The sequence below is a fragment of the Oncorhynchus gorbuscha genome, linkage group LG06 (genome assembly GCF_021184085.1).
Source record: "Oncorhynchus gorbuscha isolate QuinsamMale2020 ecotype Even-year linkage group LG06, OgorEven_v1.0, whole genome shotgun sequence".
Lineage (NCBI taxonomy): Eukaryota > Metazoa > Chordata > Actinopteri > Salmoniformes > Salmonidae > Oncorhynchus > Oncorhynchus gorbuscha.
In genome coordinates, this window is record NC_060178.1 from 41708405 (window position 1) to 41734486 (window position 26082).

The following is a 26082-nucleotide window of genomic DNA, read 5'->3' on the forward strand; positions in this document are numbered from 1 at the left end:
TCTCCAGCGATCCTGTTCCTTCTACTGGGGTGTGCCACTACTGTGTCCTGTATCACACAGGAATATTTCATTATAATTAAGGAGATCCAGTGGGATTATCGTCCAGCTGGGGAAAACAATCCTCATCAAAACGCTGAAGGAAGATGAGTGAGTAATTAAGTACATCTCTAATTTACCTGTCGTGTTTTGGGAATTTATAACATGAATGTGTAAGGAATTAGCGGAACACAGTATTGCCCGTGTAGTCCAGCAGATAGATAAATAATTGTGTATTTTATGAAAAAATTTATGAAAAATTACATTTTAATTAGTCGTTAATGTGGCTATTATACAGAACTACACAAGCTTTGACGTCATCCCTCAAGGCACATTTCTACATGCAAACTCATCGACAAGTAGCAAGTAACATAGCAAGTAGATGTTATAGCCTTTTTAGTTTGTGTAAATAATTGAAAATTGTGTATTTCTCATGTGTGTTCTTGTTTAGCATTTTTCAAATGACCTAGCATTTTTTTTATTACCCCTTGACAGCGAATTAGCTAACCTCAGGTCTCTCCGTCGATCAGAAGCAAGGAAGGTTCTGTGCTATGCATTTTATTGTTTTCCGAGAGGCTTACAGAGGCCATTTTTGATTAGGTCAAAGGTCTGTGGTTAGCTAGGTGCTTATGAAAATGTGTTAGATAACCACCAACTGTAGTTAAGTATACAACACACGTTACCTTCCTTACAAGTAAAAAGAAAACCAGCATAGGATAGCATAATGACTGTTGTGACCTTTTTATTATAAGTAGTGAGGCTACATGCAGACACCGGTTAGTCGGGCTGATTGAGGTAGTATGTACATGTAGATATGGTTAAAGTGACGATGCAAATATGATGAACAGAGAGTAGCGTTGGTGTAAAAGAGGGGTTGGTGGGGGACGGGACCCTGTGGATGGACAAGTCAGTAACTTTTGAAATGTGATACAACAATGAATTTGTAGATTTATCTGTACATTATGTTCGTTGTGTTTGCGTATGGTTCTCATGACTTAAGATTGGGTGTTGAGGGACCACTTGTTACATTGTCCAAGGTGTGTTTGTGTTCTGATAAACAATACGCTTTCTGTTCAGGTAAAGATGGTATTACAGCTTTGAAAAATAACTACCACTGACTAAATGCCTCTTTGTTTTCCAGTCCAACAGAAGTGCATCCCTCAGACCAGTTGGGACATTGACATCCTGTGCCAGTGTGAACAGAGCGCGAGCGTTCTGTTGTGGAGGCTACAGCTTGTGGGTGGACAGGTCAGTAACTCATCAAATATGATACAATATGGCGTAAAACATAGGATTTGTAGATACATTGAAATTTAGACTTTATGTCCCCTTTTACCCATGTTTTAGACATCAGGCGCACCCCACGAGAAGCAGTACATGATCAACACCACCCTCAGCAAGGAGATCTGCTCTCTCACCCTCTCACTCTGGGGGTAAGACATCATTTAAACATTACAGATATAAATTCCCACTGTGCCTGTGATAAAATGCAATGTGAATTGTGTTAATGAAACTGAGGAGATGCACTCAGACCAGCTTTTGTGATTGAACTTATGTTTAACTACATTACTTTAGTTGGCTGCTTTGAGCAAAACTTGAATGGAATAGAATCTATTCTAGAAGCCTATTGTTTGTGTGTGAGGAGGGTCTTCACGGAGGCTGTAAGACCCTCCCTCCTTGATATAGAAATCCTTCGACTTCAGTGCCTCTTCAATGGTAAGATCCCTTGCACCATAGGGACACTAGACCTCCACCACTGCTGTAGTGCCCACCAGACCATCCAGTATGTCACCCAGGATCCCTGACCCAAAGCCCTGACTCCTGCACATCTATCCCTGTAGCCATTTGAATGCCTTGATGCCCTCTGCTTAGTTATGTGCCCCACTTTACAGACAACACCCGATCCAACGACTGTGATTTGAGGACCATTTTTAGCAATGACGGAGTAACCACTGCTCCACAATTGCTGGCCGTCAACCTCCCTCTCCTCATCAAATCAAAATCAAATCAAACTTTATTTGACACATGTGCCGAATACAACAAGTGTAGACTTCACCGTGAAATGCTTAATTACAAGCCCTTAACCAACAGTGCAGTTTCAAGAAGAAGAAAATACTTACCAAGTAGGCAATAATACCAAAAAGCAATAATAAAAAGTAACACAATAAGAATAATGAGGCTATATACAGGGGGCACCGGTACCGAGTCAGTGTGTGAGGATACAGGCTAGTTGAGGTAATCTGTACATGTAGGTGGGGGCGAAGTGACTATGCATAGGTTGAAAAACAAAACAGTGAGTAGCAGCAGTGTACAAAAGAGTGGGGGGGTGTCAATGTAAATTGTCCGGTGGCGATTTTTATGAATTGGCTTGTGGGTAGAAGCTATTGAGGAGCCTTTTGGTCCTAGACTTGGCGCTCCGGTACCGCTTGCCGTGCGGTAGCAGAGAAAACAGTCTTGGGTGACTGGACTGGAGTCTCTGACAATTTTATGGGCTTTCCTCTGACACCGTCTATTATATAGGTCTGACACCGCCTATTATACAGCTTTTCCAGTTTTTATTTAACCTTTATTTAACCAGGTAGGCTAGTTGAGAACAAGTTCTCATTTGCAACTGCGACCTGGCCAAGATAAAGCATAGCAGTGTGAACAGACAACACAGAGTTACACATGGAGTAGACAATTAACAAGTCAATAACACAGTAATATATAATATATAATAATATATGCCATTTAGCAGACGCTTTTATCCAAAGCGACTTACAGTCATGTGTGCATACATTCTACGTATGGGTGGTCCCGGGGATCGAACCCACTACCCTGGCGTTACAAGCGCCATGCTCTACCAACTGAGCTACAGAAGGACCAGAAAAAAGGGGGAGTCTATATACAATGTGTGCAAAAGGCATGAGGTAGGCGAATAATTACAATTTTGCAGATTAGCACTGGAGTGATAAATGATCAGATGGTCATGTACAGGTAGAGATATTGGTGTGCAAAAGAGCAGAAAAGTAAATAAATAAAAACAGTATAAAAACAGTATGGGAATGAGGTAGGTGAAAATGGGTGGGCTATTTACATTTACATTTACATTTAAGTCATTTAGCAGACGCTCTTATCCAGAGCGACTTACAAATTGGTGCATTCACCTTCCTCAGTGGTAGGGAGGCGAGCAGGCCAGAGGTGGATGAACGCAGTGCCCTTGTTTGGGTGTAGGGCCTGATCAGAGCCTGGAGGTACTGAGGTGCCGTTCCCCTCACAGCTCCGTAGGCAAGCACCATGGTCTTGTAGCGGATGCGAGCTTCAACTGGAAGCCAGTGGAGAGAACGGAGGAGCGGGGTGACGTGAGAGAACTTGGGAAGGTTGAACACCAGACGGGCTGCGGCGTTCTGGATGAGTTGAAGGGGCACAGGCAGGGAGCCCAGCCAACAGCGAGTTGCAGTAATCCAGACGGGAGATGACAAGTGCCTGGATTAGGACCTGCGCCGCTTCCTGTGTGAGGCAGGGTCGTACTCTGCGGATGTTGTAGAGCATGAACCTACAGGAACAGGCCACCGCCTTGATGTTGGTTGAGAACGACAGGGTGTTGTCCAGGATCACGCCATGGTTCTTAGCGCTTTGGGAGGAGGACATAATGGAGTTGTCAACCGTGATGGCGAGATCATGGAACGGGCAGTCCTTCCCCGGGAGGAAGAGCAGCTCCGTCTTGCCGAGGTTCAGCTTGAGGTGGTGATCCGTCATCCACACTGATATGTCTGCAAGACATGCAGAGATGCGATTCGCCACCTGGTCATCAGAAGGGGGAAAGGAGAAGATTAATTGTGTGTCGTCTGCATAGCAATGATAGGAGAGACCATGTGAGGTTATGACAGAGCCAAGTGACTTGGTGTATAGCGAGAATAGGAGAGGGCCTAGAACAGAGCCCTGGGGGACACCAGTGGTGAGAGCGCATGGTGAGGAGACAGATTCTCGCCACGCCACCTGGTAGGAGCGACCTGTCAGGTAGGACGCAATCCAAGCATGGGCCGCGCCGGAGATGCCCAACTCGGAGAGGGTGGAGAGGAGGATCTGATGGTTCACAGTATCGAAGGCAGCCGATAGATCTAGAAGGATGAGAGCAGAGGAGAGAGAGTTAGCTTTAGCAGTGCGGAGCGCCTCCGTGATACAGAGGAGAGCAGTCTCAGTTGAATGACTAGTCTTGAAACCTGACTGATTTGGATCAAGAAGGTCATTCAGAGAGAGATAGCGGGAGAGCTGGCCAAGGACGGCACGTTCAAGAGTTTTGGAGAGAAAAGAAAGAAGGGATACTGGTCTGTAATTGTTGACATCGGAGGGATCGAGTGTAGGTTTTTTCAGAAGGGGTGCAACTCTCACTCTCTTGAAGACGGAAGGGACGTAGCCAGCGGTCAGGGATGAGTTGATGAGCGAGGTGAGGTAAGGGAGAAGGTCTCCGGAAATGGTCTGGAGAAGAGAGGAGGGGATAGGGTCAAGCATAGTCTATTTACCAATAGACTATGTACAGCTGCAGCGATCGGTTAGCTGCTCAGATCGCTGATGTTTGAAATTGGTGAGGGAGATAAAAGTCTCCAACTTCAGCGATTTTTGCAGTTCGTTCCAGTCACAGGCAGCAGAGTACTGGAACGAAAGGCGGCCAAATGAGGTGTTGGCTTTAGGGATGATCAGTGAAATACACCTGCTGAAGCGCGTGCTACGGATGGGTGTTGCCATCGTGACCAGTGAACTGAGATAAGGCGGAGCTTTACCTAGCATGGACTTGTAGATGACCTGAAGCCAGTGGGTCTGGCGACGAATATGTAGCGAGGGCCAGCCGACTAGAGCATACAAGTCGCAGTGGTGGGTGGTATAAGGTGCTTTAGTGACAAAACGGATGGCACTGTGATAGACTGCATCCAGTTTGCTGAGTAGAGTGTTGGAAGCCATTTTGTAGATGACATCGCCGAAGTCGAGGATCGGTAGGATAGTCAGTTTTACTAGGGTAAGCTTGGCGGCGTGGGTGAAGGAGGCTTTGTTGCGGAATAGAAAGCCGACACTTGATTTGATTTTCGATTGGAGATGTTTGATATGAGTCTGGAAGGAGAGTTTGCAGTCTAGCCAGACACCTAGGTACTTATAGATGTCCACATATTCAAGGTCGGAACCATCCAGGGTGGTGATGCTAGTCGGGCATGCGGGTGCAGGCAGCGATCGGTTGAAAAGCATGCATTTGGTTTTACTAGCGTTTAAGAGCAGTTGGAGGCCACGGAAGGAGTGTTGTATGGCATTGAAGCTCGTTTGGAGGTTAGATAGCACAGTGTCCAATGACGGGCCTAAAGTATATAGAACGGTGTCGTCTGCGTAGAGGTGGATCAGGGAATCGCCCGCAGCAAGAGCAACATCATTGATATATACAGAGAAAAGAGTCGGCCTGAGAATTGAACCCTGTGGCACCCCCATAGAGACTGCCAGAGGACCGGACAGCATGCCCTCCGATTTGACACACTGAACTCTGTCTGCAAAGTAATTGGTGAACCAGGCAAGGCAGTCATCCGAAAAACCGAGGCTACTGAGTCTGCCAATAAGAATATGGTGATTGACAGAGTCGAAGGCCTTGGCAAGGTCGATGAAGACGGCTGCACAGTACTGTCTTTTATCGATGGCGGTTATGATATCGTTTAGTACCTTGAGTGTGGCTGAGGTGCACCCGTGACCGGCTCGGAAACCAGATTGCACAGTGGAGAAGGTACGGTGGGATTCGAGATGGTCAGTGACCTGTTTGTTGACTTGGCTTTCGAAGACCTTAGATAGGCAGGGCAGGATGGATATAGGTCTGTAACAGTTTGGGTCCAGGGTGTCTCCCCCTTTGAAGAGGGGGATGACTGCGGCAGCTTTCCAATCCTTGGGGATCTCAGACGATATGAAAGAGAGGTTGAACAGGCTGGTAATAGGGGTTGCGACAATGGCGGCGGATAGTTTCAGAAATAGAGGGTCCAGATTGTCAAGCCCAGCTGATTTTTTACGGGTCCAGGTTTTGCAGCTCTTTCAGAACATCTGCAGGAAGGAAGCTTGGCCCCAGTGATGTATTGGGCCGTTCGCACTACCCTCTGTAGCGCCTTATGGTCAGATGTCGAGCAGTTGTCATACCAGGCGGTGATGCAACCGGTCAGGATACTCTCGATAGTGCAGCTGTAGAACCTTTTGAGGTTCTGGGGACCCATGCCAAATCTTTTCAGTCTCCTGACTGTCTTGGCATGTTTGGACCATGATAGTTTGTTGGTGATGTGGAAACTCTCGACCCACTCCACTACAGCCCCGTCAATGTTAATGGGGGCCTGTTCGGCCCGCCTTTTCCTGTAGTCCATAATCAGCTCCTTTGTTTTGCTCACATTGAGGGAGAGGTTGTTGTCCTGGCACCACACTGCCAGTTCTCTGACCTTCTCCCTATAGGCCCTTGTGTCGTCAGCAAACTTAATGATGGTGTTCGAGTCGTGTTTGGCCACGCAGTCGTGGGTGAACAGAGAATACAGGAGGGGGCTTCCTCAATGCCATTGCATGAATCCTGGAACACATTCCAGTCTGTGCTAGCAAAACAGTTCTGTAGTGTAGCATCCATGTCATCTGACCACTTCCGTATTGAGCGAGTCACTGGTACTTCGTGCTTTAATCTTTGCTTGTAAGCAGGAATCAGGAGGATAGAAATATGGTCATATTTGCCAAATAAAGGGCGGTGGAGAGCTTTGTATGCATCTCTGTGTGTGGAGTAAAGGTGGTCTAGGATTTTTTTCCCTGGTTACACGTGACATGCTGGTAAAAATTTGGTAAAACTGATTTAAGTTTGCCTGCATTAAAGTCCCCGGCCACTAGGAACGCGGCTTCTAGGTGAGAATTTTATTCTTTGCTCATGGCCACGTCTCGGCGACATGGTGTGCCAGTTGGGGTTGGTGCGCTGTCCAACTGTTGCCTGCAGTATAGCCTCCTGCTGATCCACCAACAGCGCCATGCCAGTGAGGATGTCTGCATGTCTCAGGTGCCCTTGTTTTTTAACAGTGTCCGGGGCAGCCCGGGATGACAGGGAGGGTAGTAGCTGTTCTGGCTCAGGTTCAAGGAAACATGCCATTCCACTGAACCTGCCCCAGTTCCTTAAAACTTTTTAGGGATAGGGGGCAGCATTTTCACTTTGGATGAATTGCGTGCCCATAGTGAATTGCCTCCTACTCTGTCCCAGATGCTAATATATTATTAGTACTATTGGATAGAAAACACTCTGTCGTTTCTAAAACTGTTTGAATTATGTCTGTGAGTATAACAGAACTCATATGGCAGGCAAACCTCCAAACAGGAAGTGGAAATTCTGGGACTGGTTGATTTTCGACTCATCGCCTATTCACATCCCAGTAAGATATGGATCTGTTCGCACTTCCTACGCCTTCCACTAGATGTCAACAGTCAGTAGAACGTAGAATGAAGCTTCTAGTGTGATGTGGGTGCTTTTACACCTGCATTGTTTGCTGTTTGGGGTTTTAGGCTGGGTTTCTGTACAGCACTTTGAGATATCAGCTGATGTACGAAGGGCTATATAAATAAATTTGATTTGATTTGATTTGATTTGATGTGGGGCCGGATGGCAGCTATTTGGGTCAGTGGTCTTGCAGAATGCCAGTTCACGGTCCGGCGCATTCCTCATGATATCGCCATGCATTCCATTACTCTGTAGACAAAAACGAATGCTCCGGTTGGAACGTTATTGGATATATATGATAACAACATCCTGAAGATTGATTTTGTACTTAATTTGACCAGTTTATTCGACCTGGAATATAACTTTTTAAAGTTTTTGTCCGAGTTCGCCTGGACTGGCGCCAGCTTTTGGACATGTGAACTAAACGTGCTAGCAAAAGTAGTTAACTGGACACTAGTAATGGACATTATCGAACAAAACAACGATTTATTACGGAACTAGGATTCCTGGCACTCCATTCTGATGAAAGATCTTCAAAGATAGGGGAATATTTATGATGTAATTTCGTATTTCTATTGACTCCATCATGGCGGAGAAATGTTGTGTACTTCTGAGCGTCGTCTCAGATTATTGCATGGTACTCTCATTAAGCTGGTTGAGAGAATGTCAAGAGTGTGCAAAGCTGTCATCAAGGCAATGTGTGGCGGCAATGTGTGGAATCTCAAATTTAAAATATATTTTTATTTGTTTAACACTTTTTTGGTTACTACATGACTCCATATGTGTTATTTCATAGTGCTGATGTCTTCACTATTATTCTACAATGTAGCAGTTAGTAAAAATAAAGAAAAAAACATTGAATGAGTGGTGCATCCAAACTTTTGACTGGTACTCTACATGTTTAAGCATCTAAACTCAGCAAAAAAATAAACGTTCTCTCACTGTCAACTGCATTTATTTAACATGTGTAAATATGTGTATGAACATAAGATTCTACAACTGAAACATAAACTGAACAAGTTCCACACATGTGACTAACAGAAATTGAATAATGTGTCCCTGAACAAGGGAAGGGGGGGCAAAATCAAAAGTAACAGTCAGTTTCTGGTGTGGCCACCAGCTGCATTAAGTACTGCAGTGCATCTCCTCCTCATGGACTGCACCAGATTGGCCACTCTTCCACCAAGGAACCTGCAAGTTCCCAGACATTTCTGGGGGGGACTGTCCCTAGCCCTCACCCTCCGATCCAACAGGTCCCAGACGTGCTCAATAGGATTGAGATCCGGGCTCTTCGCTGGCCATGGCAAAACACTGACATTCCTGTCTTGCAGGGAATCATGCACAGAACTAGCAGTATGGCTGGCGGCATTGTCATGCTGGAGGGTCATGTCAGGATGAGCCTACAGGAAGGGTACCACATGAGGGAGGAGGATGTCTTCCCTGTAACGCATAGCCTTGTGGTGTGGGGGCTGTGCTTTGGCAAAGTGGCTGGGGTTATATCCTTCCTGTTTGGCCCTGTCCGGGGGTGTCCTCAGATGGGGCCAGAATGTCTCCTGACCCCTCCTGTCTCAGCCTCCAGTATTTATGCTGCAGTAGTTTATGTGTCGGGGGACTAGGGTCAGTTTGTCATATCTGGAGTACTTCTCCTGTCCTATTCGGTGTCCTGTGTGAATCTAAGTGTGCGTTCTCTAATTCTCTCCTTCTCTCTTTTTTTCTCTCTCTCGGAGGACCTGAGCCCCAGGACCATGCCCCAGGACTAGCTGACATGATGACTCCTTGATCTCCCCAGTCCACCTGACTGTGCTGCTGCTCCAGTTTCAACTGTTCTGCCTTATTATTATTCGACCATGCTGGTCATTTATGAACATCTTGGCCATGTTCTGTTATAATCTCCACCCGGCACAGCCAGAAGAGGACTGGCCACCCCACATATGCTCTCTCTAATTCTCTCTTTCTTTCTCTCTCTCGGAGGACCTGAGCCCTAGGACCATGCCCCAGGACTACCTGACATGATGACTCCTTGCTGTCCCCAGTCCACCTGACCGTGCTGCTCCAGTTTCAACTGCCTTATTATTATTCGACCATGTTGGTTATTTATGAACATTTGAACATCTTGGCCATGTTCTGTTATAATCTCCACCCGGCACAGCCAGAAGAGGACTGGCCATCCCACATAGCCTGGTTCCTCTCTAGGTTTCTTCCTAGGTTTTGGCCTTTCTAGGGAGTTTTTCCTAGCCACCGTGCTTCTACACCTGCATTGTTGTTGCCGGTGATGTCTGGTGAGGACCTGCCTTCCAACAGGCCTACAAACCCTCAGTCCAGGCTCTCTCAGCCTATTGCGGACAGTCTCACAGTAACGGACATTGTAATTCATTGCCCTGGCTACATCTGCAGTCCTCATGCCTCCTTGCAGTATGCCTAAGGCACGTTCATGAAGATGAGCAGGGATATTGGGCATCTTTTCTTGTGTTTTTCAGAGTCAGTAGAAAGGCCTCTTTTAGTGTCCTAATTTTCCAAAACTGTGACCTTAATTGCCTACCGTCTGAGAGCTGTTCATTAATTGTTTATGGTTCATTTGAACAAGCATGGGAAACAGTGTTTAAACCCTTTAGCATGAAGATCTGTGAATTATCTTTGAAAGACAGGGTCCTGAAAAAGGGAAGTTTCTTTTTTTCTGAGTTTATATAGGCCTTAAAGTGGTTGAAAAAGTATCCAATTGTCATACTTGCGTAAAAGTAAAGATACCTCAATAGAAAATTATTCAAATAGTAATTGAGTAAAAGTCTAAAAGTGATTGCTTTTAAATTTACTTAAGTATCAAAAGTAAATGTAATTGCTCAAATATACTTAAGTATCAAAAGTAAAAGTATACATTTAAGTATACAGCCCGTCTGGTGTTCAACCTTCCCAAGTTCTCTCACGTCACCCCGCTCCTCCGCTATCTCCACTGGCTTCCAGTTGAAGCTCGCATCCGCTACAAGACCATGGTGCTCGCCTACGGAGCCGTGAGGGGAACGGCACCTCAGTACCTCCAGGCTCTGATCAGGCCCTACACCCAAACAAGGGCACTGCGTTCATCCACCTCTGGCCTGCTCGCCTCCCTACCACTGAGGAAGTACAGTTCCCGCTCAGCCCAGTCAAAACTGTTCGCTGCTCTGGCCCCCCAATGGTGGAACAAACTCCCTCACGACGCCAGGACAGCGGAGTCAATCACCACCTTCCGGAGACACCTGAAACCCCACCTCTTTAAGGAATACCTAGGATAGGATAAAGTAATCCTTCTCACCCCCCCCCTTAAAAGATTTAGATGCACTATTGTAAAGTGGCTGTTCCACTGGATGTCATAAGGTGAATGCACCAATTTGTAAGTCGCTCTGGATAAGAGCGTCTGCTAAATGACTTAAATGTAAATGTAAAATTCCTTATATTGGCCCATTTTTTTGGTTTTATTTTATTTACGGGTAGCGAGGGACACTAGCGAGCCCACCAGATCAGAGGCAGTAGGGATGACCAGGGATGTTCTCTTGATAAGTGCACAAATTCAACCATTTTCTTGTCCTGCTAAGCATTTAAAATGTAACGAGTACTTTTTGGTGTTGGGTAAAATTCATGGAGTAAAAAGTACATTATTTTCTTTAGGAATGTAGTATTGCAAAAGTAAGTTGACAAAAATATAAATAGTAATGTACAGATATCCAAAAAAATGACTTAAGTAAAAATACTTTAAAGTACTTCTTAAGAACTTTACACCACTGAGGCCTTATAAAGTGTTTATGAAGGCTTCATTATAGCCTTGTATGACGATCCTGATCTCGGGGTCAGATAAGGTCTCTGTCTCTGCTGCAGGCATCAGCGGACAGCTGTTTGGGAACCTGCAGGTTCTGAACATGGTGGTGGAGGACAGGGTGTACTGGTACCTGAAGGGGATGGGCAATGAGGTGGACATCCACACTGCCTACTTCCATGGATGCATTGACCAGGGCAGTAATTAAGTGGTAACACTCCCGGCACTTGTCGAATACAAATCTCCCCACTGGAGACCAGGGTTCAATCTCTGCAGTCACAGTTTCTCCCACCTGCCCATATCCTCTTCTGATTTCTATACGGTCTCAATGAATAAAAGGTCCTATATGTGACAAGTTTAAAAAAATAATTAGGTGAGGTAAACCTTTCCTGAAATATGCATGATATGCCTTATATACGTTTTCTTCAAGCTGGTTACTTACCTGTTTTTAAAAAATATATCAAATAAAATAAAACTTAGGGTCACACATAGGACCTTACCTTTTGTTCATTGAGACCTTTTAGTCATTGGGACCCACAGTGTGTGCAGACTTTTATTCTAGCCCAGGAATAACAATGAATCTGAATCTGACTTTCTCTCGTCCGGTGTTCCCCAGCTTAGTGGAAGGTCCTACCGGACAGTCATGTTTCACCTATCCTCAGCCACCTTCCAGACGGTGAAGATGAAGCCTCAGTACCCTGGCTCCTGGTTGCTGCACTTCCACATCATGGCTGGTATGGAGACCATCTACACCACCATTGAGAAAGGTGAGGAGTGTGTGTGAGTTCACTATGTGAAGAGCGGTGTTACCTTAGCGTGTGTGTGTCTGTTTATTTAATCATTTTGCTGTTACTCCTACTTGTGAATGCTCATACAACTAACCTCTCTGTGTGTTTTTGTGTCTTCAGTATAAAGTTTATTTTTTGGATGAACGCGGTGCAAAACTTCATTAAAACACAGAAACAGCTAATAAAGCTATTTACATCTCTTCAGTAATTATATAATGACCTCGTATTCCACACAAGGAGCACAGTGACTACTAACCCCAAACTGAACACATTAATGCACTAAACGGATTTAATACAGGAGTGATAAGTATAATATTTTATCATCATCTGTTGTCTAGTAGTCTTTTTAATAGCTAGGGCCATCTACTTTAAACCTCTTAAGCTGAAAGTCCCTAACTTTTTTTTTAAGTGTATGTTTACTTTACTTATTTTATTTATTTCACACCATTTTATAAGACAGCCATCCAAACTGTTTTAGGACCATGTAAAGAATCTCTGTAAAATAAGCTTGTATTTGCCTCTCTCTGGTGGTCGGCTTTATATCATATCAATTTATATCACAACACTGCAACCTCAAATTCAAATCAAATTTTATTGGTCACATACACATGGTTAGCAGATGTTAATGCGAGTGTAGCGAGATGCTTGTGCTTCTAGTTTCGACCGTGCAGTAATATCTAACAAGTAATCTAACAATTAAACAACTAACTTATATACACACACACAAGTGTAAAGGAATGAATAAGAATATGTACATAGAAATATATGGATGAGCGATGGCCGAACGGCATAGGCAAGATGCAGTAGATGGTATAGAGTACAGTATATACATATTAGATGAGTAATGTAGGTTATGTAAACATTATATAAAGTGGCATAGTATAAAGTGACTAGTGATACATTTATTAAACAATTTTTAATTATTAAAGTGGCTAGAAATTTGAGTCAGTATGTTCGCAGCAGCCACTCAATATTAGTGATGGCTTTTTAATAGTCTGAGGGCCTTGAGATAGAAGCTGTTTTTCAGTCTCTCGGGCCCAGCTTTGATGCACCTGTACTGACCTCGCCTTCTGGATGATAGCGGGGTGAACAGGCAGTGGCTAGGGTGGTTGTTGTCTTTGATCTTTTTGGCCTTCCTGTGACATCGGGTGGTGTATGTGTCCTGGTAGTTTTCCCCTGGTGATGCGTTGTGCAGACCTCACAACCCTCTGGAGAGCCTTACGATTGTGGGCGGAGCAGTTGCCGTACCAGGATGCTCTCGATTGTGCATCTGTAAAAGTTTGTGAGTGTTTTCGGTGACAAGCCAAATTTCTTCAGCCTCCTGAGGAGCTATTGCGCCATCTTCACCACGCTGTCTGTGTGGGTGGACCATTTCAGTTTGTCCGTGATGTGTACATTGAGAAACTTAGAACTTTCCACCTTCTCCACTAATGTCCCAATGATGTGGATGGGGGAATGCTCCCTCTGCTGTTTCCTGAAGTCCACGATTATCTCCTTTGTTTTGTTGACGCTGAGTGCGAGGTTATTTTCCTGATAACAAACTCCCGAGGGCCCTCACCTCCTCCTTGTAGGCCGTCTCGTCGTTGTTGGTAATCAAGCCTACCACTGTAGTGTTGTCTGCAAACTTGATGATTGAGTTGGAGAAATGCATGGCCACGCAGTCATGGGTGAACATGGAGTACAGGAAAGGGCTGAGAACGCACCCTTGTGGGGTCCCAGTGTTGAGGATCAGCGGGGTGGAGATGTTGTTTCTTACCCTCACCAACAGGGGGCGGCCCATCAGAAAGTCCAGGACCCAGTTGCACAGGGCGGGGACGAGACCCTGAGTTTGGAGTGGTCGATGACGAGTTTGGAGGGTACTATGGTGTTAAATTCTGAGCTGTAATTGATGAACAGCATTCTTACATAGGTATTCCTCTTGTCCAGATGGGTTAGGGCAGTGTGATTGCGATTGTGTCGTCTATGGACCTATTAGGGCGGTAAGCAAATTGGAGTGGGTCTAGGGTGTCCGGTAGGGTGGAGGTGATATGATCCTTGACTAGTCTCTCAAAGCACTTCATGATGACGGAAGTGAGTGCTACGTCATTTAGCTCAGTTACCTTAGCTTTCTTGGGAACAGGAACAATGGTGGCCCTCTTGAAGCATGTGGGAACAGCAGACTGGGATAGGGATTGATTGAATATGTCCGTAAACACCAGCCAGCTGGTCTGCGCATGCTCTGAGGACGCGGCTAGGGATGCTGTCTGGGCCGGCAGCCTTGCGAGGGTTAACCTGTTTAAATGTTTTACTCACGTTGGCTGCGGTGAAGGAGAGCCCGCAGGTTTTGGTAGAGGGCTGTGTCAGTGGCACTGTATTGTCCTCAAAGCGAGTAGAGAAGTTGTTTAGTTTGTCTTGGAGCAAGACATCAGTGTCAGCAACTAGGCTGGTTTTCTTTTTGTAATCCGTGTCTGAGCCGTTGAATTGTGACTCTACTTTGTCTCTATACTGACGCTTAGCTTGTTTGATTGCCTTGCGGAGGGAATAGCTACACTGTTTGTACTCGGTCATGTTTCCGGTCGCCTTGCCATGATTAAAAGCAGTGGTGTGCGCGAATGCTACCATCAATCCACGGTTTCTGGTTGGAGAGGGTTTAAAAGTCACCGTGGGTACAACATCACTGATGCACTTGCTAATAAACTCGCCCACCGAATCAGCATATACATCAATGTTGTTGTCTGAGGCTTTACGGAACATATTCCAGTCCACGTGATCGAAGCAATCTTGAAGCGTGGAATCAGATTGGTCGGAACAGCGTTGAACAGACATGAGCACGGGCGTTTCCTGTTTTAGTTTCTGTCTATAGGCTGGGAGTCGTGGTCAGATTTGCTGAAAGGAGGGCGAGGGAGGGCTTTTGTATGCGTCGCGGAGGTTAGAGTAGCAATGATCCAGAATTTTGCCTGCCCGGGTCGCACATTCGATATGCTGATAAAATTTAGGGAGCCTTGTTTTCAGATTAGCCTTGTTAAAATCCCCAGCTACAATAAATGCAGCCTCAGGTATGTGGTTTCCAGTTTCCATAGAGTCCAAACAAGTTATTTCAGGGCCGTCGAGGTGTCTGCTTTGGGGGGGGGATATGCACGGCTGTGATTATAATCGAAGAGAATACTCTTGGTAGATAATGTGGTCAGCATTTGATTGTAAGGAATTCTAGGTCAGGTGAACAAAAGGACTTGAGTTCCTGTATGTTGTTATGATCACACCCCAATTAGTTAATCATAAGGCATACACCCCCGCCCTTCTTCTTACCAGAGAGATGTTTGTTTCTCGTTGGCGCAATGCGTGAAGAAACCCGGTGGCTATACCAACTCTGATCATTTATCCCGAGGGAGCCATTTCTCCGTGAAACAGAGGATGTTACAATCTCTGATGTCTCTCTGGAAGGCAACCCTTGCTCGAATTTTGTCTACCTTGTCAAGAGACTGGACATTGGCGAGTAGCATATTCGTGAGCGATGTGAACTGCTGACTGCACATAAATTGCTGATGATTGTTGACACATCAACCAGGATTAACGGGGCAGGGCAATTTGTGACTTGTTTCGATAATCAGTGGCTGTATTGGAGGCGGAGTGGTCTCTCCTCTCCTAGGCAATCAGCAATGAGTACAGGGAGGCATGCTCTTCACCTCTACTAGGCAATTAGCAATTAGTACAAGGAGGCATGTTCTTCACCTCTACTAGGCAATCAGCAATGAGTACAGGGAGGCATGTTCTTCACATCTACTAGGCAATTAGCAATTAGTACAGGGAGGCATGCTCTTCACCTCTACTAGGCAATCAGCAATTAGTGCAGGGAGGCATGCTCTTCACCTCTACTAGGCAATCAGCAATTAGTACAGGGAGGCATGCTCTTCACCTCTACTAGGCAATCAGCAATTAGTACAGGGAGGCATGCTCTTCACCTCTACTAGGCAATTAGCAATTTGTGTTACTACTTCAGTCTCCTGGTTTCTAGTTAGCAAAACTAAAACCGTCGCTGAAAACAAAGACAGTTCTGCTGAGTTGTTTGAGGAAGGAAAGAGAAGGCCCCACACCACTCTCACTTGAGTATCTTAGCATGTACTTTTCTGTTTCTCTTTTTGCACTTTTGTAGCTTTGTCAACTATGTGTGTGTGTTCTATATCTGTTCACTCCTCTCCCAGTTGGCTTTACAGGCACTCCCCACCCGTTGGCTGCAACCCTTCTAATTGAATTCTGGGTCTCTGGCAGCGTTTGGAACTGACAATCTGCTGCAGAGAATGCAGAGTTTGTCTCAGCCTATGCTGCCCTTCAGTCCCTTGACTTGTTGGCCCTGACAGAGCTGTGGATCAACCCAGAGAACACTGCTACTCTTGCTGTTCTCTCATCTGACTACATTTCCTCTCAAAGTCCAAGAGATTCTGTTCGTCTCGGTGGCAGCACACTAATTTCTCTCCCTCACCTGTCCATCTCCTTATTTGAATTCCATGCTGTCACTTGTCCACTCAAGCTTAACATTGTCGTCTATCGCCCACCTGGTGACTTTGGACGACTTTGGAGTTTTCTTCCATGAGCTTGGACACCTTGATAGGCTCATTTCCTGACGATGGCTCACCGTTCTCTGTACTTGGTTACTTCTACCTCCCAATGTCTGCCTTCAAATAATTTCTTTCCCCTCCCCTCTTTTTGACCACAACCTTTTCCAATCCCCTCCAACTCACAAAGCAGGGAATACGCTTGAACTCCTCTTTACTAGAGGCTGTTTGCCTACTAATCTCACTGCAAACCCCCTCCGGGTCTCTGATCGCTACTTTGTTTCCTGATTCGACCCTACACTCCTCCCTTTCTGCATCCTATGATTCACACTGTCCCCTTTCATCCCGGCCCGGCTTGGACTTAACCTCCTGCAGGCAGGTGAGCCAAATGGAGAAAAACTAAACTGCCGGAGGACCTGTCATCCTTTCACGCCCTCCACCTTCTCTTCCTCTGTATACGCTGCTAAAGCCACTTTCTATCAATATACACTTCAAGCTTCTGCTTCTAACCCGAGGGAACTCTTTTTCCACCCCCCCCCATCTGCGGACGACATTGTCAAGCACTTTGAAAAGGTTGACGACATCCGCTCCTCAATCACTCAGCCTACTGAGTCACTAGTCCCACTCACGCAGAATTACCTTACGCCCTGACCTCGCTCTCCAGATGAAATCCTGCGACTAGGGAGGTCTGGCCGCCGACAACCTTCCCGCTCGACCCCGTCCCCTCCAGATCATCTCTGGAGAGCTTCTCCCATTCCTCACTTCCCTCATCCCTGACCACTGGCTGTGTCCCCTCTGACTTCAAAACGGCCCGAATCACTCCCCTCAAGAAACCGGCACTCATCTGATGTCACCTATAGACCTGTATCCCTTTTATTTCCAAAACACTTGAGCGTGCGGTCTCTGCTCAACTCTCTCGGCATCTCTCTCAGAACCATCTCTTGACCTTAACCAGTCAGGCTTCAAGACGGGTCACTCAACTGAGACTACTCTTGTCACAGAGACTCTTCGCACTGCCAAAGCTCACTCTCTCTCCTCTGTTCTCATCCTTCTAGATCTAGCCGCTCCCTTCAACACAGTGAACTATCAGATCCTCTCCACCCTCTCAGGGCTGGGTGTCCCAGGCTCCGCAAACTCTTGGATTGTGTCCTATCTGGCAGGCCTCTCCTAACAGGTGACGTGTGCACCACATACACTCACTTTTGGTGTGTCTCTCCATCACTGTTGACAACTCCAATATCGCCCTCCTGGAGTGCAAAGAATCTTGACGTGACCCTAGATGACCGTCAAAGCTTGCGTCCACTACACCCCAACCCAAGCACCCCCCCCTTCCAAAAACACCTGAAACCGTATCCTCTTTAAAGAGTGTCTTTAAAACATCCCCCTAGCTCTGACTTTGCTGATAGATACTTTGAGGAAAAGTGTCTTTGTCCCACCTAGAAGATGAATGCATTAAGTCGCTTTGGATAAGAACGTCTGCTAAATTACTAAAATGTTGATGCTTGTCTAATGTCAATGCTCTGAGATTAGTTTTGAAAATATAACATCCTTTTGTTTGTCCAACATTGGCATATATACACATGGTGAAAGGAGAAGAATGCAAATTAAATATTTTTTTAGAGCATTTATTAATGCCGCAAGCAAAACATCACGATTATACAGTGAGGTCATAGCTTCCTTCATTCCATGTTATTGAACCACCTTTTTCTCTTCACCCAATAAACAGAAGAAACGCCAGAACAGTCCAGTGTGTAACTTAACATCAAGTTCATAATACTCTGTCGTAAAGACACGGTCTCGCAGTGTATCAAGGGAGTCTACATAGAGGACTAGTACCACTTCAGGGTATGACTAGGAACACGGCATCAATACTTGGGAACAGAAAGACAAAGTGAGGTCGTAAAATCAGTATCTCTGCACCTCATTTAACTAATGACTACAAACATGGTTGTTTTTGGTATGTGGGCCATTTTCATTAGGCTCTACAGTAGTAGGTAGTGTTTGAGAGGCTCACTCCACACTAAGTGGTTGATTGTCCAGTACGGTCCAGGTTTAGGACCCTCTATTGCATTAGAATCGTTAGGGAAATTCCCATTCAAACCAGCATACCATTTGGAATGTTTGCTTAATGGACACTTGTGTTCTACTTATTCCAAAAGCTGTCCTAGAAATTGGGTGGACCATGGAATGTTTTTTTGAGCTACTGTATATCTGTTCCACACGGTCCTTACGTCATGAGATTTCTCTGGCTGCACTCCAGCAGGTGAGGCAGGAAGAAGTGTGCCGTCCCGTCATCAGGCAACAGGTCCAGAAACTCCAGTGGATTCAGCTCCATGGCAACCACCACCAGCGTTTCTGTTGTCAGGGAAAATACAAATGTTGCAGCCCAAACTCTCTGAATATAATATAATAATATATGCCATTTAGCAGACGCTTTTATCCAAAGCGACTTACAGTCATGTGTGCATACATTCTACGTATGGGTGGTCCCCGGGATCGAACCCACTACCCTGGCGTTACAAGCGCCATGCTCTACCAACTGAGCTACAGAAGGACCACTATATTAAAGGGGCAATCAGCGATTTCTGCATACATATTTTTTATTAATGATATACGGATTTGATTCTTGAGGAATAGAACGTATATATGCCTCATGATCTTAGTTCAACTGTCGTACTCCATCAGAAACCAAAAATATACACTTGTTTTAGTCCACTGCGTGTAAACAATGGAATTGTAAACAAAAACTCTATAGCCTCAAAACATAGTTAAAACTATAATTTTGATATCATGGTTGGTCAATCCTTGCATCCATAACACTGTCTATTAATTTAGGACTCGTTACATTTCTCCAGCCCCATCCCTCAGCTGTTTACCAAAACTGCAGATTTCCCATTTTAACTACAGCAAAAGAGGTGACATTATGGAGTTAAACCCTATGCTTGAATCACAGGCTAGTCTAAGTGTACCTTTGAGTGCAGACAGTAAGATGGTGTTCTCTCCCCCTGCTGCTCTGGTTCTCTCACACAGCTCAGGAAACAGTTTCTGCCACCACAGAGTCTGAACAAAATCACATGAATATATAGAAATGTTAGAGTTCAGACTTTAGGATTAAGGTTATGAGGATTTAAGGTTGGGCAAATACTATGAATTCTGCAGTAGGGTCAGAGGAGTTGGGGCAGTGCGTTTCACAGTAGGGTGAGTTACAGTGCATAGCAGTACCCACCATTTTGTTATTCTGCAGCTCGTGATTAGCGTAGGGGATGATTGCCTGAGGACATCGGTCTAGAAGCCTCTCGATGGAGCTCTCGTGGCGGTCCAGCTTGGTGGCACAGAGCAAGTGCACACTTAGCCCTGCGTTGTCCCCGTCTGGCAGCTGCTCTAACAGGGGCAGGATGGACGACACATCCAGGGTGGGACCGCACAGCAGGGACTGGGAAGGAGTGAACATTGAGGGTTTGTTTGTTCACCATATTGGTGAATTTACAACTGAGGCTTAACAAAGCTTTATTTCACATGTTGATTGGTTGGTTAATTGGTAGACAATGTAGAGGGATTGACCTGTAGTTTCTGGAGGTCCTCCTGGTGATCTTGAATGATACTGAAGTGAGCTGGAGTCAGGATGCTGACCCAGGGATACGGCACACCATAGTGAGAACATGAGTTGATCTACAACACAGAAACAATGTTGTTGTGGTCCTGAACTAGCCCACCTGATGCACCTATAAAATGGCTTGATGGTTAGTGGACAACTTGAATCAGGTATGCTGGCTGCGAAATAGTTCAAACATCTTGGGGGTCTCCTGAGGAGAGGTTTGAAAACCCCTGATCTACACAACAGATACACAACCGATATATAGACCGTCTTACTGTAAGACTACCTCTCTACTACCTCCTAGCTAGGCTATAACCCTGGGGAACATCATGCCATAGTGACAAGAACACAAACTACAGAGACAGAAACAAACCAGGTCGTCTGCGGTCTTGAGTGCTTTCATGCCTTGGCTGTCTCGGCGCGTGACGCGGTCAATGTAGACAGAGGTGAGGCGGAACAGCAGCTCCTGGATGACAGCTTCCTGTGATGAGGCTATCAGCAGGGCCTCCCAGAAGTCCACCAGCAGCTGAGGGCCTCCCTGGGGCCCTGACAGGTTCCCACAAAGCTTCTACAGGACACACACATTTCAATATATTCACAATGACACATTAACATTTTAAAGATCATACTTGGGATCAGGAAATCCTACAGAAATCCTATAGGAATGACTTACACACAAACACTGTAACGCTAACCTGGAAGAAGAGGTCAGCCTCGTCCAGTTTGATCTTGTTATTCTCGTGTAGCGCAACCATGGCTGCTACCAGCAGACCTTCCTGGCTGTCCCTGAGGTGGCGTGCCAGGGGGGTGGGCACCACCGTGTGCCCTCTGCCATGCAGCAGCAGTTTGTGCTCCTCGATGAACCCATATACCTGCAGCATCTGGGTAGGTATATAGTACATAGACAGTTAAAGCTACAATATGTAACTTTTTAGGCAACCTGACCAAATTTACATAGAAATGTGAGTTATAGATCTGTCCTTCTCATTGAAAGCAAGTTTAAGAAGTGGTAGATCTGTTGTGTGTGCTATTTCTATGCTTCCCGTTCTTTTTTGCATCTTTTACTTTTTTTGATTATAGAAAATATATTTCACAGTGGTTTAGATGGTACAATGATTCTCTACATAGTGACTGCTTGTTTTGTCACATAAATGGAATTAGGCGAACTTACGATGTCGCCGGATGGGAGGGCTGCGGTCTTATCGGCTCTTAACCAACCATGCTATTTTTTTATTTTTTTTTCACATTGTTCGTAACTTGTTTTGTACATAATGTTGCTGCTACTGTGTCTTATACCGAAAAGAGCTTCGGGACATCAGAACTGCGATTGCTCACCTCAAACTGGATGAAGAGCCCTTCAATGAGTCGGACGGGAGGGATATACTACTACAGACACCCGACTATGCCCAGATCCCAGTGATTCACTGGAGAAGGAAACTTATATTTTGTGGAGAAAGATCAGGGTGCCTGAGAATCAGGCGACGAATGGCTAATCTGCCCTTACCTTCCTTCCTGCTAGCTAATGTTCAATTGCTGGAAAATAAATGGGACGATCGGAAAGCATGTATATCCTACCAACGGGACATTAAAAATGGTTATTTCTTATGTTTCACTGAGTTATGGCTGAACGATGACATTAAGAACATACAGCTGTCGGGTTATCCACTCCATTGGCAGGACAGAACAGCAGCCTCTGGTAAGACACGGGGCAGGGGCCTATGCATATATGTGAACAACAGCTGGTGCACGATATCTAAGGAAACTGCTCTGCCTCCGACCACAAGGCACTACAGAGGGTAGTGCATACGTCCCAGTACATCACCAGGGCCAAGCTTCCTGCCATCCAGGACATCTATACCAGTGTGAGAGGAAGGCCCTAAAAATAGTCATAGACTGTTCTCTCTGCTACCGCACAGCAAGAGGCTCCTAACTAGCTTCTACCCCCAAGCCATAAGACTCCTGAACAGCTAATCAAATGGCTACCCAGACTATTTGCATTGCTCCCCCCCTCTTCTCCACTGTTGCTACTCTGTTATTATCTATGCATAGACACTTTAATAACTCTACCTACATGTACATATAACCTCAATACTGGTGCCACCACACATTGACATTGACTCTGTACTGGTACCCCCTGTATATAGCCCCACTATTGTTATGTACGGCTGCTCTTTCATTATTTGTTATTCTTATCTCTTATCTTATCTTTTTTCCCCCCTGTTTTCTTTAAACTGCATTGTTGGTTAATGGCTTGTAAGTAAGCATTTCACTAAGGTCTACTATATGTTCTCTACCTGTTGTATTCGGCGCATGTGACAAAAAATTAGATTTCAACTATTAGAATTTCAGCAACCAGGAAATGGCGGAGCGATGTCTGCCTATTGCGCCTTCAAATTACACATATTGGAAATACGCAGTAGTACGTATACCACATCTACATACTAAACCACTTTATTTGGAACCACAGTGAAACATCACAGTACAATATAATCTACATTTCAATACACACACGCAGTCAATATACACAAACCTCTGTGTGTCTGTCCATGTGTTGTCTGTAGAGCTGCAGGTCTCCCATGCGGAGGGCCAGGGCAGCCTTGGAGAGAGTGAGGGGTACAGAGGGGGCTCCGATGGACTCCAGGCGCTCTAGGTGGGCCAGGCCACTGTCAGGGCTGGCTCTGACCATGGAGGGGCTGGATATAACATGGGGGAGCTGGGACGGCTCGGCCACACCGAAGATATCCAGCACCTCGTTGGCTGTCTCCTACATTACACACACAGGCAAGAACCCTTGGCTATCAACATTCAACATTATTGAATCAGATGTGCTTGTGTTGGAATTTAACAAACATGTGGAATGGCTGGAGCTCTCCAAGGACTGGTGTAGCTACCTCAGTGAGCTCCTCCATGGTCTCCTCATAGAGTGAGTGTTTGAGGAAGAAGAGGAACCCCTTCCCATAGCCACAGGGGCTGCTGGACAGACACCTGTTCCTGGAGATCACCTCTGTCACAGACAGGCCTGACATCTTATAGTAGGGCAGGGCCAGGTGGCAGTCACGCTTATCAAACCTACACATACAGTGGGGCAAAAAAGTATTTAGTCAGCCACCAATTGTGTAATTTCTCCCACTTAAAAAAGATGAGGCCTGTAATTTTCATCATAGGTACTCTTCAACTATGACAGACAAAATGAGAGAAAAAAAATCCAGAAAATCACATTGTAGGATTTTTTATTAATTTATTTGCAAATTATGGTGGAAAATAAGTATTTGGTCACCTACAAACAAGCAAGATTTCTGGCGCTCACAGACCTGTAACCTCTTCTTTAAGAGGCTCCTCTGTCCTCCACTCATTACCTGTATTAATGGCACCTGTTTGAACTTGTTATCAGTATAAAAGACACCTGTCCACAATCTCAAACAGTCACACTCCAAACTACACTATGGCCAAGACCAAAGAGCTGTCAAAGGACACCAGAAACAAAATTGTAGACCTGCACCAGGCTGGGAAGACTGAATCTGCAATAGGTAAGCAGCTTGGTTTGAAGAAATCAACTGTGGGAGCAATTATTAGGAAATGGAAGACATACAAGACCACTGATAATATCCCTCGATCTGGGGCTCCACGCAAGATCTCACGCCGTGGGGTCAAAATGATCACAAGAACGGTGAGCAAAAATCCCAGAACCACACGGGGGGACCTAGTGAATGACCTGCAGAGAGCTGGGACCAAAGTAACAAAGCCTACCATCAGTAACACACTACGCCGCCAGGGACTCAAATCCTGCAGTGCCAGACGTATCCCCCTGCTTAAGCCAGTACATGTCCAGGCCCGTCTGAATTTTGCTAGAGAGCATTTGGATGATCCAGAAGAAGATTGGGAGAATGTCATATGGTCAGATGAAACCAAAATATAACTTTTTGGTAAAAACCTACTGTGAAGCATGGGAATGGAAACATCATGCTTTGGGGCTGTTTTTCTGCAAAGGGATCAGGACGACTGATCCGTGTAAAGGAAAGAATGAATGGGGCCATGTTTCGTGAGATTTTGAGTGAAAACCTCCTTCCATCAGCAAGGCCATTGAAGATGAAACGTGGCTGGATCTTACAGCATGACAATGATCCCAAACACACCGCCCGGGCAACGAAGGAGTGGCTTCGTAAGAAGCATTTCAAGGTCCTGGAGTGGCCTAGCCAGTCTCCAGATCTCAACCCCATAAAAAAATCTTTGGAGGGAGTTGAAAGTCCGTGTTGCCCAGCAACAGCCCCAAAACATCACTGCTCTAAAGGAGATCTGCATGGAGGAATGGGCCAAAATACCAGCAAGTGTGTGAAAACATTGTGAAGACTTACAGAAAACGTTTGACCTCTGTCATTGCCAACAAAGGGTATATAACAAAGTATTGAGATAAACTTTTGTTATTGACCAAATACTTATTTTCCACCATAATTTGCAAATAAATTCATTAAAAATCCTACAATGTGATTTTCTGGATTTTTTTTTCTAATTTTGTCTGTCATAGTGTACCTATGATGAAAATTACAGGCCTCTCATCTTTTTAAGTGGGATAACTTGCACAATTGATGGCTGACTAAATACTTTTTTGCCCCACTGTATGTGGAAGAGACAGTCACACTTCACATTAAGTGTCCAGTAAACACATTTGAAAAATAGTTGACAAATGGGCAAACCAGTCCAAAAACAAATCATCAAAATCAATCAATCAATTAGCTAACATATAAATCAGCAAACTAGCATATTAATCAACAAACATAATGTATAAATAAATAACATATCAATCAACCTTGATTTTAATGTGACCCCGAACCAACTGACCTACTGAAGCAGTCTCCTAAATGGGCACAGCTCTCCTGGAAGGCCTTCTGTAGCTCCTGTCTGTCTGTGGTTCTGTCAGTGGTGCTGCCTATTTTGTCTGTTGCTGTATATCCCAGGGACCGGGCTAGGTTCTGGTCACTGCTCTGAGGCTGCTCCACTGGATTTCCCACCCGGGGGTCCAGGAGCGTGGCTCTCAGGAGGAGGTGGGCCTCACTGAGCAGGTGCAGACAGCTCTGAGACAGAGGGTTGGTCTCCTCATACTTCTTACTATACTCCACCTAGCCCAGAGAAAAGGTTCATTGTTGAATACAAGGTTAAACAGCATAAACGCATCATTCAGCACAACAGAGCCAAAGAAAATTGAATGGTAAAAATGAGTAATGTCTCGTAAACATTAAGGCTTTGGTTGACATGTTGTTCTGGTGTTGAGGTGCTGTACCATCTCATTGTAGAGTTGGAGTGGGGGGACGGTGTTGACCACATATAGATTCCAGCCGCGACTCATCTCAATGGGATCCCGGTGCTTGGTGGAGGATGACTTCCTGTTCCTGGGATCAGAGGTCAGGGAAGAAGTACAGTCAGCTCATCTCCATAACGCCAGTCACTTCTGTAATACCGGTCATTCTGGGCCACAGATGGCTGATATTACAGCTTCTAGGTCAGAAACTACAGCTCAGCTCCAATAACATTAAACACAAGAGGTTACAGTAAACTGGTGTGGACCATACAGAACACTAACTCTAGCTCAATTTGAGTTCACATGAATGGCACAAACCTATTCGGTAAAAGACCACCAAACATTTAGTTTCAGTTCCAGTTTGACTGAGAGGTTTGTTTAAGGAACTAGCAAGCATGACTACCTACCAATCTAAAACAATCACCAGTGGAAGTTATTGAGGGCAGTGTTTCTGGAGTTTATGTGAATCAAACATGTTGCATGTTTTTCTTCATGACTCCACAAGTTAACGCACAAGGCCTACAGACCATGTGCTGAACCCATTGTGCGTGTGTATTCTATCTGCTATATGTCCTGGATAGCCTCTAGCAGTTACAGCTAATGA

General features: G+C 45.3%; 1 protein-coding gene and 1 long non-coding RNA gene across 2 annotated transcripts in view; one reads left to right on the top strand and one right to left on the bottom strand.

Annotated features, from left to right (window-relative positions):
* On the top strand, positions 1-18215 carry LOC124037984. The gene is made up of 6 exons (XR_006839285.1): positions 1-147; positions 1178-1284; positions 1384-1469; positions 11336-11484; positions 11890-12040; positions 17646-18215. It is a non-coding gene; the product is annotated as an uncharacterized LOC124037984 (long non-coding RNA).
* LOC124037983 (Hermansky-Pudlak syndrome 3 protein-like) overlaps positions 18200-26082 on the bottom strand; it is a 20766-nt gene continuing 12883 nt past the window's right edge. The window contains exons 9-18 of the mRNA XM_046353307.1: positions 25461-25569; positions 25022-25299; positions 23077-23254; positions 22716-22949; positions 20881-21066; positions 20559-20753; positions 20152-20259; positions 19817-20023; positions 19560-19650; positions 18200-18945 (exon numbers count right to left, since the gene is read on the bottom strand). Of these exons, the coding sequence (XP_046209263.1) occupies positions 18818-18945; positions 19560-19650; positions 19817-20023; positions 20152-20259; positions 20559-20753; positions 20881-21066; positions 22716-22949; positions 23077-23254; positions 25022-25299; positions 25461-25569 (1714 nt within the window). The 3' untranslated portion in view covers positions 18200-18817. The remainder of the gene's footprint in view (positions 18946-19559; positions 19651-19816; positions 20024-20151; positions 20260-20558; positions 20754-20880; positions 21067-22715; positions 22950-23076; positions 23255-25021; positions 25300-25460; positions 25570-26082) is intronic.